The 12,081-nt window shown below is 42.7% G+C and overlaps 1 protein-coding gene across 2 annotated transcripts in view; it reads right to left on the bottom strand.

Moving 5' to 3' along the window:
* Positions 1 to 4,215: 4,215 nt before the first annotated feature.
* The window catches only part of mbtps1 (membrane-bound transcription factor peptidase, site 1), a gene marked incomplete in the record, with an annotated part of 25,185 nt that continues 17,319 nt past the window's right edge, over positions 4,216 to 12,081 (bottom strand). For both annotated transcript variants that reach the window (XM_035664949.1, XM_035664948.1), the window contains 12 exon segments: positions 4,216 to 5,175; positions 6,564 to 6,694; positions 7,317 to 7,443; positions 7,532 to 7,663; positions 7,765 to 7,905; positions 8,211 to 8,288; positions 8,400 to 8,524; positions 10,187 to 10,343; positions 10,456 to 10,571; positions 10,717 to 10,889; positions 11,540 to 11,728; positions 11,955 to 12,081. In XM_035664949.1, coding sequence (XP_035520842.1) covers positions 4,949 to 5,175; positions 6,564 to 6,694; positions 7,317 to 7,443; positions 7,532 to 7,663; positions 7,765 to 7,905; positions 8,211 to 8,288; positions 8,400 to 8,524; positions 10,187 to 10,343; positions 10,456 to 10,571; positions 10,717 to 10,889; positions 11,540 to 11,728; positions 11,955 to 12,081 — 1,723 coding nt within the window.

Below are 12,081 nucleotides of genomic sequence, written 5' to 3'. Positions count from 1 at the left end.
GGTTGTTTTTATACACGTTTTACTTTTACACACTGTCTTCCCTCGACTTTAAAAACTTTCATCATCTTTGTCTGTTGACATCAACACAAAGAATGACTCATCGTTCTGCAGCTCGTCTGGTCCGGAAGGAGAAGTAAACATGAAGCAGTCAGAATTACTCAACTGAGAGGACAATTCTGAATAGCCGAGGAGCGTCCAGCAGTGGTAACACAGGCACGACAACTTGTAAATTTCACACACAGGATTGATGTTGTGGTGCAAAAGCCCTAAACACTTTTTGTTTGAGTTCACCCAAAGAAAAACAGCAACGTCACTTTATTTCACTCGTGAAATTGAGTTCCTGACTTTTAATTTCATGGATGAAAATGAAAAAGCGACACAAATCAATTTCCTGCAGTACAGTCATAGGGTAACAGATTGTGCCCCGTAGGTTGAGGCCAGCTTTCTGAAGGAAAGGAAGAGCATGGACTGAATCGGGAAGAAATATGCTGATTTGCATGCATAACCTTTCTGTTCACAATTTAAAGGAACAGTGAGGAAAATGAATCCCACAAACTCTCTTTGAATGTGAGTGAGCCACAAACACAAACATGAGCATGGAGATAATGAGTAAGAGCAGTGTAAATGAGGGTGCTCTCCTTGCGTAGTGTTGCAGGTCTGCCATTAGATGTCAGTGGATAAAAAAAGACATTTTGCAAGTCTTAAGCAAGCAGCAAATTCTGTAGCAGACAAATGAAACCAACACTGAGGTGCCAAAAACTGCAGTTCCTCAAATGGCCACTAGAGGCTGTCTCTAGCAGTGAGTCAATCTCCATAAGGCCCCCATATTAAAATGCCCAACTTTTACAGCAGAAATAAACATGTTTACAGCCTTGTACAAAGGCTGTTTTAATCTCTAAAACTAAATTTCTCATTCATGTCAACTGTACGGGGGGTTAATTTTCATTTAAATTACATTCAGGCTTAAAGCGAACGACTTTGACAGGACTGCCAAGATGGCTGCACCCTCTAAACATCAGCATGTTAACATTGTCATTGTGAGCATGTTAGCATGCTGACATGAGCATTCAGCTCAAAGCGCGACTGTGAGCCTCACAGAGCTGCTGGCATTTGTTTTTCTTGTTAAAGTTTGCATTTACTGGTTTCAAATAAACTTAATGACATTCATAGCTATATGAAATGTATTCATATGATACAAACAATTACAATTATCTGTCATATGCATGTTTCCGTCTGTTTTTTGAGAAGCACAGCAGACTGTGCTGGTCTGTACTGGTTTTCCGGCTCATACATCATTGGCTGCTTTCTAAGTGATTCCAATCGTCTCTCGCAGATGATGTCAGTTGATTCGCTGCACTTTTGTTAAATCATTATTTTTAATCTTTGGGATTGGGCAGGATATCAAGTCATTCCAAGCTAAAAGGCTAAAGTCCAAGTGAAGTCACGAGTCATGCGTCGAGTCTTTTTTGATTTTATCAGGTCTGAAGTCCAAGTCATGTGAACTCGAGTCACGGCTCCTTTTTGAAAAAGTTTGTCGCTGGCTGAAATGTTTAAGTCTTGGCTATGAGGGGGCACATGGGAGATATGGAGGACTGATGAAAGGAGTGAGAAGGAGGGTAAGCAGGAGTGTTGATGTTAGCCAGCCTTTTCATGCTCACACAGACGTTAATGCAGTAGGTGGACGGGGAGAGGTACAGGCTGGTAGGACATATGATCTGGGAAGAACTGATGAATCTGAGGGGGGGGTTGAGATTTGAGCCCAGAGCCGCCACGGTGTCTCTTTCAACTGCCTGTCCAGGATGTGAGAAGGCGACCTGATTGGCCCGACAGGAAGTCCTGGCATCTGGGAACCATGGAGGGAAAGAGGGCATGTGACCTCCACTCACCACCAGCTTTCCCAAATCTTGTTAGCACAGATAGCTGGCTCCGGGGTCATTTCCCAGTTTCCCAAGGTTCCAAGGGAGATTAGTTCTCCAGCGGGGCCGTCATCCAAGAGGACGGGTGACAGATTCACAGGCTGATCTGGCCTATTAGGCTCGGATAAGGAGCCAAAGCTCAGACCCCCGAGCACACCGACACACATCACCTCTGATGAAATCAACCTGCATCACTGAATTCAGCCCATAACCAATACGAAAACCACGAGTGAGATGGAATTAGCCCATTCAATCTAGAATTACTCCACAGAAACAAATGCCATTGTTCCTTCTCTAATGTCTGCAAAGGAAATGGATCAAATGCTCTTCAGTAAGAATAAAAAGGAATTAGCTCATGACACAAGTTTAAGCTTCACTTCTTTACTGTCCAGCCTTTTATTCTAAAGTGCTTGTGGTGACTGAAGCCAAATGTTTTTGCGGGTTTATTCACATCTCTGTGATGCCAACAGTGCAGTGATGATAATAAAGATGGAAGCACAATACTGACTAAGAAATTCCTAATTATTTCCAGTTATAAATGTGTAAATAACTTTGTCTTATTCTACTACATGTGTACTACAGGCTCTTCCTGAAAGCTCTTTCTTTGTGTCCTGCCACCTCTCTTCTGTCCACTGTTGAATAAAAAAAAAGACAAGGCGCCCTCAAAACAAAAAATCCTGTCTCCAGATGATTCTGCTCCAATCATCACATTTTGCCAGCACAAAAAGGGAAAAGAAAAACACCAGCCATTAGAGGGTGGAGTAGTCATTACACCTGAAAGAGTTTTATGTAACAAAAAAAACAGAAAGAAAGATTGAACTCAAACAGGTCATGGAACCACCAAATCCCTTACTGACCGACCCATTGACATTGACTTATCGCTTCCAACATGGCACAAGTCACAGTAACATAAAGGCTGCAGCAGTAGAAGGTTAAATCAGGATTCCCACTCCTTTCTACACACCATTTTCCATCACATTTTCAGTGATGATTTAGCTGGTATGATAGACAGGGGCCATGCTAAACACTGATGTGTTCCTCTCAGTGGAAGTCTGATTTAAAAATACTTGCACTGCCATCCATCCTGCTGTAATTATCGAAACATTTCAGTATGTTTTATAACACTACTTTTACTACTATCCTCTCTTACTGTCATTTCCTCCTTGTTTTAATGCTCTGGTTTAATATTGAGCTATATTTTTTATTTTTTATAGTTTTCTGTCATTGTATTTCATTGTATTTCTTTTGGAAAGCCCTTTGTGCTCTATGCTTGGCAAGAGCTATGTAACTAAAATGTATCATTATTATTAATTTATAACCTGAATCCCTTTTTTTTTAATGAATTGTATTAACAGTTCCTGCCTGAACACCAATAACTGAATAGTAGCCTACAATTTTGCCTACTGACAAATATAGGATTAACTGCACTGACTCTAGTAGGTAACTTTTATAAACATTTGTCAATCAGAGCCAAGAAAGATAGATGACTATTGAGTCTCGAATGAGACTACTCTTTCGTTTGGGGACTTGAAGAAAGTCTCATTCCCAAAGCGTCTGTATTTGGCAACCTGGGATCAGCTTTCTCAAATACCATTAGGAGCACTAGGAGGAGCCAGAGGAACCTAATTGTTTCACAGATTATCTGTCTAATGTTCTACTGTCAGGTAATTTCAGCAAATATGAAAAAATATTTTTTCAGAAAAGTTACCTACTGCAGTCTTTACTATCTTATTCTCAGCTAAAGGAAAATAGGAGAATGTTGAAATAATCTTCCAAGACAACACAAGATTTTCCAGGACAATTAACTTTTTCTTTAATTTTTAAAAACCCTGTTTAAATTTAGACTAACTTTGGAGCATTATTTAGCCCTCTTCCTGACATGCTAGCATGGCATGGTTGGTACAGATGGATGTGTTACGTCTTCTAGTTCATATGAAAGCACTATCTTCACTCTATTGCAGAGTGGAAGAGCTGGGGATAATGGGGTGGCACTTAGGGTTGGCCAATCAGATTCCACCCCAGACCCTCTCTGACCATGCCAGTGCTATGGAGCTCTCAAGGACCAACTGCCAAATATTAGAGTATTTTTACCCGTCTTGTAATGGTCCAGTCATGTCGGAGTGAAGCCATAGGGAACACTTACGTAACAGACAACCATCATCACTTTAACAGAAAGATGGAGCCAGAAATGTACAAATACCACGTCTGAGGGGGCCTATACTCTTGTGTCTCTTGAATTAGAAAGCAACTCCAGAAAACAACACACTTACAAACACATAAACAACAATAACCAAGCAGATCACTTTGATTATGCTTTTTAATTGATGAGATATATTCGAACAAGTCTGTCAATCATGGTGAAGGAGGATATCAACAGAATGCCTGACCAGAGTTCATTATAGAAAATATAAAAACAATGAAAAGAGTGATTTTAAACAGACATGGGCAGGAGAAGACTTGATCATTCCATGGTCCTCAAGTTGGAAATGTCTGTGTGTGTATCTGTCCGTGTGTATGCCAACTGCTCTATTCTTAAAGTGCATACAGTATGCATTATGTTTCTGTGTGTGTGTGTGTGTGTGTGAGGGTACGAACAAATTCAATAAATATAAAAGTCAGACACATTTCATCCATAAAGAAACAGTTTGGTCGAAGAAGAGAGAGGGAAATGTAGACAACATGTCTGTCTCAAACAGGCATCTTTTAGGGCCAGGTGTGTTTTACATCATGTGTGTAACACTGTCTAATACTGTTCATCAGTCCACAAACACACACACACAAACACCCACGGACAGCCTTGAACAGACGAGAGGCACAAAAACTGTTTTCAGCATCCAAGAAGACACCAGGAGTCGCAGTAGGTTCAAGTCCGGCAGGCAGTCAGAGGTCTGCCTCAACAGTTCGTTAGACCGCGCGTAAATTCGCCTCCAAATGTTGCTGCTCGAAACAAGTTGTCTTTCTAACAGCGTCTCGGTTCTGGAGGAGGATCTGGCTCCCTGTCTCCCGGCAGCAGCTCAAAGTTGCAGTTCCAGTCAGACTGTTGGGTTTTTCCCGGTCGTTGTCTGCTGCTGCTGCTGCTGCTGCTGCTGCTGCTGCTGGAGGTACGTGGGCCGTTTGATGCGGGGTTTCCTGCGCTTGGGTTTGCTCTTGGCCTTCGTGAGCTGCACCACGAAAAAGGACAGGACCACCATCGCCCCCAGGAAGGCGAAGACGGGGATGGTCTGGCCGACTTCTTGGTTGTAGCGACCGGGCATTATCCCTGAGGGGGGAGAGGGGCACAGGTCACATGGGGCTTCCTCAGTCACCACTTATTCTGACTAGGGCTGCATCATATTGTAAAAAAGTCATATTGCGATTATTTTGAGAGATATTGTGATATAAATTATGATTAGCGGGAATGATTATCAGTTCAGTATCAGTTTTCATTTTCACTGAAATAAAACACTGAATCATGACTTCTTCCTGCCTTGCACGTGATACATTTGCATGCAGTAAATACACATGGGCGATGTGTAACTGATGTAATGTATGACTACAAGCTCAAAGTGTTTGGTTTTTTTTAACAAAGTCTTTTGTCATATAAAGAACAAGACTAAATTTGCAGCTCACAGTGTAACTCACTGTCTGCGTGTACTGGGACAGGAATGGGGGCTCTTAAGAACTTGGTACACAGTAAAAAATAACTTAATATTTCATTCAGCAAACTTCATGTTTAAAAATGTAAACCAATACAACACTGGGCTCACAGTCTAGTTCACTGTATGCATGGCAAAATTATACTTAGGCTACTGATAGCCTAACTTCCTGCACAAAATAATGGATACTTTAAATTAGGGCTACAATACGGCAAAAAGGCATATTGTGATTATCTGAACAGATATTATGAATGTGATATGATTTATGGCCATAGTTTGTATTCTCACTGAAGTAATCATGATGATGTGACATTTGTTGGGGTCTGCAGTACCAAAGAATCTCTTCAGAGCTACAGTGCCTAACTATAATGCTGCTGTCACAGATTTTACCTTTATCAAACAACTGCAGCTTCTGTGATTTGGATAATATTTCGATTAACTGTGCAGCCCTAATTCTTACATACTGTTGTCATTCCCTATTATTGCCTCTTACATTAAGGAATGCATACTGCCACATATGCCATTTTTAAAGAAACAGGCAAGAAATGAGACCTTTCTGCTCTATTGAAGATAAGCCTTTTATACATTCTCTCATTTATAATAACCAGCCACTTACTGCTGTAAAATAAAAATTAAAAACCGAGGGGCGACAAATGTATCCTTCCATGTCTTATATTAAATCCATTTCCACAGCAAAAGCTGCGGCTAAGTTGAATTAAAGGTTTTAAAACAATGTAATCCACTGCTGGGTACAAAAAGCTAAGACACACTAAAACACACTGAAATGCGGCTATAAAACTAATCCCAAGCCAGACTGCTTAAAGCAGGAGTTCCCAACATTCCTGCAGTTACTTGATTCACTATTTGGGTTAATTATAATAATCATAATATAATATGAAATATCCATAAAACATGTTAGTGAGTCAGGGGTTGTCAGTTTACTCAGTGTTAGAAAAGGGCTCCATTAAGGAAAAAGGGTGGGAACCAGTGGCTTAAAGTAACCATGTGTTACCTCCAGGGATGTCCCAGGCCCCACTCTCTCCAGGAGACAGAGGTCTGACCTGGGGCCGGTAAGCCCTCACGTTAGGTAGAGCCACTTTGTCCAGATCCACCGAGAGAAGCTTCTGGTGCTTCCACAGGTTACTGACGGGGAGAGAAACAGGAAGAGAGAGACAGGGTGAGACCGATTCTAACGTCTACAGTGTAATGTTTGCTTGTGTTGACGAGATGGAAAAAAAGAGACTGCTGCTGCCAGAAAAAAAATCACTGTGTCACTGAAACGTGTCGGCCACCTACGGGAAGACACGCCTCTTTCTCTGTATACGCTGCCCCTGAAGGAAATCTTAGTCAGATATGTTGAGAAATATAACACCTGAGAATTAGCAGGGAACTCTAACCACACCAGGGTTCACACTAACACATTTTACAGGAGTGTTCCTAACAATAAAAGGACACCACTTGGTCACAAATGGACATAACAATAATTCAACAGTAGGCCTGGTATTGACACATTTAACCCCAGCTTTATTCCTCCTAATGATGCAGGGTTCATGATGAAGGGTCAGCCGTAATGAGACACTTGTGTGACTATTTTTTCACGCTGCAGTCTCAGTGGAGTGGAGCTGTGGTCTACAGTTTCCTCCACCCAGAACAAGTCACTTCTGCAGCTGGTGAATCCGTTTTGTTCACATACTGTGAACGCGGCGCACTGTGCATTACAGCCCGTCAAACCCAAATGCAGGCATTAGTGTTTCATCAGACCTACCTAGGTGCTGTCTCATTGAGTGGCTGTGGCTTTGCCCAAGACAGGTGGGGGCAGGCTGGTAGTGGGCGGGGCTTAGGGTCTCCCAGATGAGCCTCTAGAACCTTGGAGTAGCGATAAAGATGGTTTCCTGGAAGAATAGTAATAGTGATAAGTTATACGATGTTGCTACGTCAATCAACCTGTCTGATCATGTATCGTGTAGTTTGCGTCCTCACCTTCCAGTCTCTGTGGCAGTGGGTGCTCGGTGCCTGTGGGCGGGGCTACCCTGCTGTGGGAGTGGCTGAGGCTGGGAGGGGTCATACTGTAAGAAGTGTACTGAAGGAGAGCGTCCAGCAGCCAGAAACAGTCTGAGAGACGACACACGGAACAAAATATTACTCAGTCAGCTCAGCTGTTCCATAAGTGCCCGGACACACACACGCACACACACACAGCAAAGACAGGTCACCTTTCTGTCTGTGGCTGTCGTCTATACAGTTAGAATCACCGTACAGAGCGATGCGACCTCCCCCATCAGAAGGCGTTTGGTAAAGTCCGAGGATGGGAACCCCCTCCACCACTGCGGTCTCCTGCTTTAACACCTCCAGACCTGTGAGAACACACACACACACAGCACACACAGGCACAACACACACAACACACACCACCACAACCACACAACACACAACACCACAACACAGCACACCACACACACCACACACTACAACCACACAAACAGTCATAGCCACACACAACCACACACACACACAGCACACACACACAGCAACACACACACACACAGTACAGTGTTGTTAAATCTGAACTACAGACTCACAGGTTAAAAAGTTGCATGGCTGCTGGCCAGCACTCTGCTACACTGAGCTGGGTTCAATACTTTAAGAGGGGTGCCGGTACCTTGGTCCTTCAGATTCTTGGCAATCACTATTCCATCTTCTGGGAAACGGGCGATGCTGCAGCCTGAGGCATAGTACACTGAGACAGAGAGAAACAACTGTCTTTATCTTCTAAAAACACTGAATAACAGCATCAAAGACCAGAGGAGTAACGGCATCTCAAACTGCAGAGGGTCTGTGTGTGTCTTACTGTCATGATCAGCCAAAGTGAAGTCTCCCTCGTACAGCCCGTCACTGAAAGCCATCCCCCACACTGAGATCAGGTCGTTCAGGGCTGGAACATTAGCGCCCCCTGTGTCTGGCATCCACCACTGCCTGCAGGTCATATCAAGAAAATCTTCTGTAAAACCATTCATTAGGCAACCCAAATATGACACCACATAAATAATCAGGAAATCACCTACTGTTGCAACAACATAACTAAGCTTTACCAACACAGAAGTAAACCAACACAGAATGCAACAGACCCTGGCTCAAAAGAACTCCAGGTTGTCAACAGGTTTTATAAAAGGACAAAACAAACACGCTTTACAATAGCAGTACAGTGATGAAGGGAAAGCTTCCTAATTCAGTTTTCTGTGTGAGGGTTGATTTGTCCAGAAAAGACAGCAGTGAGTAAACAAATCCCAAATGAACCATGGCCATTCAATTAAAACTGAATTACTCAGCAAAACATTTTGAAGCCACAAAGACTCTATTTAGCTGCATTTAAGACTTTTAATCCTGTGGATTTTGTGCGACAGCTTGAGCCGGATACGAACGGAGCAGCGAGGAATTTTTAGCTCTGAATGTGAAAAGTCGTGATATATTCCATCTTTTGCAGAGCGAGGAGGCGTGAAGAGAGTCTGGAGCCGGACAGAAACTGTGACACAGCGGGCTGTTAGCTGCGCAACACACTTTATCTGGCTATCCTTACAAGATGATAAAGCTATTGAGGCAATAGCTGTTTAATCATTGAACTGTCTCATAAAGGAGGGAGAAGACACATAGATCATTCTGAAGAAATGGACAAAGGGAGCTTCCAGATATAAGAAATCACTGTCAGAGCACTAGTGCACTACTATACAGGTCAAGTATCAATAAAAACACAATTAATCAGAAAACACTCTGCAGTACTTATTGAATTTGTCTGCAACTGCTGAGGCTGCAGTTAAGTTTTTTTTTTTTCAGAGCAGAGCAGTTTTACACTCGTTTAAAATGATCTGCAGAGATGTGAAGAAAAGAATGAATGATAAACGGATTTATCATTCATTCTTTTCGTATTCAATAGCTTTTTTTTCATATTTTAAATGTTATACTCAAGTGTGCATAAAACAGCAAAGGAAATTTGATTTTATTAAACGTGTCTGATTTGTGTCACCAGGAAGTTGCTGACTTCTTCCCGTCTTGCACATGATAACCTTGCATGCAATAAATACACGCGATTTAATGTATGAATATGAGCTTGAAGTGGGTTTTTTGTAAAATGAAAAGCGAGGCTCATTTTGCAGCTCACAGTGTAACTCACTGTGTGCTGGACCAGGAATCGGAACGCTTCAGGACTTGCCTGAGAATCATCCGGTTTTTAAGATTTGCGAGCTGTTTTTGAAGACCATGTACTGTCAGAATTTTTGCAGTAGAGCTTCACATTGCTTCTGTTGACTTTGATTTAAGTCTCTAACAACTTTCAAAGCTTTTTTTCTACCAAATTAAATATTTGGCACTTAATAATTCATTTGAACAGCCAAAAACTCTGAGACTCTCTCTTCACCAGCGCTGTGTGGATGTGGTTTGATCAGATTTGATTGGAGGTACTAGCAACATGAGCAAACAACCAGTACACTGCCCACTTTAAAGCAGAAACTAAATAAATATACAGAAATCTGTCATGTAAAATAACAAAAACTGTGCGTTCATATAGGACCCTCTGACAGTAAGACCTTTTACGTTGGCCAGAGTCAGTGCAGTAATCAGCAGTAGTGAAATAAAGTTGAATACCTGGTGTTTTCGTCATAGAACTTGACCTTCCTCATGACCGAGGTGTTGTACCAGTCACTGAATACAATGAGCGACAGGCCGTTGTCGATGTCTCTCCTCAGCTTGGTGATCTCTTCTGGAAAATACTCCTCCTCACTGTCCACCATCAGCAACGTGCCTGCAGACACACAGCGGCAAACAACCCGGTTTGGTCTTTCGCTCGACCACAAGCAAACATGAGACGTCTTCTAATGCTAATGCTAATGCGTTTTCAGTCTCGGCATTCTTACCATACTGGCTGGCATCGAAGCAGGTGATGGGCGCTCCGAGCACCTCAACAAAGTATCCCATACTCCTCAGGTGCTGGTACATGTCCCTGAAGTTAGTGTGGATGTGGTCTCCATTCCTGGAAACATAGAAGAACCAATAGAGATGAATAAGGCCCAAACAGAGAGTTAAGAGGAATTAAAACAAAACTAATTTTGAAACCAAATCAGAGGTGGGGATAGTGAAAAAGGCTACAGGCAACAAGTGAACATCTACACACGCACCAGTCTAGTGGGTCGTTTTTCATGCGGAGGTTGTCTCGGGGAAAGTAGCCGGGCGGGTACCGCAGGTTATGGTACTGGTCCCACAACACCCTCTTACTGCGAGGGGGAGTTGGCACGATCTTCACCTTGATGGGCAGTTTGACGGTGGAGGTCAGCTCACCGCCCACCTCAGACTGCAAGGGGTGAAAGGTCAAGAAGATAAATGAGTCTTTTATTAAGAGGAGTACATACATACTCTACAACAGTGATGCCTAAAATGAAATCATGATTTGACTGAAAAACTAAATCCACATTTTAAGTGAATCTAAAGATCCAAAGAGGCTTACAAACTGGTGTTGTGCTGATCTTTGGTACATCTGTTGTCACAATAACCAGTAATAGGCTCATCACACACCTCTAACCAACTGAGTCAGATGCGACACAGTAAAGCCACATGCTGTCATTAAGAGTGCAGACAAGTCAAGATAGTTAGCTAAAAGTAATGGAGAAATGGTTCAAATAATTGGCTGAAGGAAATGAAAAGTAAAAGTAATGAAACAGTTGAACTATATAGCTAAAAGTAAAACATAGTTCAGGTTCAGCTAATGTCACTCAAAGTGGCAGTAGCACGACTGCAAACTTGATGACCCAAATATCACTAGTGTCACTTAACATCCACTTCAAAATCAATGTAAGAAAACACATTTGGGTGTCGATGAAGATGTGCTCTAGCTCATCTGATGGGGATGTGGTGGAACATCAGTCTAATAAAGTTATATACGGGGGGCACGGCTCTAGAAAAAGCTTCAGAAGACAGAGCTCAGGTGTTGCAGCAGTGACTCACATCATTCTCTGCAGGCGACGCAACTGTGACCATCACATGACCTTGAGCGACCCCTTCCCACGATGCCGCTTTCTTGGCCACAGAGATGGACACAGCCAGGTAGCCGGCCCACGGCCACAGCACTGGCGAATAGGAGACCGCTACATCGATATGGTCGCCGTTCTGGGGCAGGTAGGGCTGCCAGATGGGCTGAACAGGAGAGAGCAACCTTTAGACGGCCTTTTTAACAACTCTGAGTTCATGTTGATGCAAAGCCAAAAGGTCAGAAAAGGATGAAACTCGTCCTTCACTTGTCCTCTTACTCAACTCAAGAAATAATATTGAGTAAACTGTGTGTTCTTTGTCAAGTAGCATTTAACTAAAAGAAGCAGAAAAAAGATTTGTCTTCCTTTATGTAGTAAAGTTCTGTATGTACCTTGTCCACGATCCTGCCAGTGACACCCATGCCGTTGAGAATGGTCACATTGACGATGGTGGGCATTCCTCCATAGTAGATGGGCTGGGAGCAGTAAGGCCACATGTACGGACACTCTGTCAGGTCG

Source organism: Morone saxatilis, unplaced genomic scaffold (genome assembly GCF_004916995.1).
Source record: "Morone saxatilis isolate NCDOM2014 unplaced genomic scaffold, NCSU_SB_2.0 Contig2, whole genome shotgun sequence".
In the NCBI taxonomy this organism is placed as follows: Eukaryota; Metazoa; Chordata; class Actinopteri; family Moronidae; genus Morone; species Morone saxatilis.
This window is presented reverse-complemented; position numbering and strand designations above follow the sequence as displayed.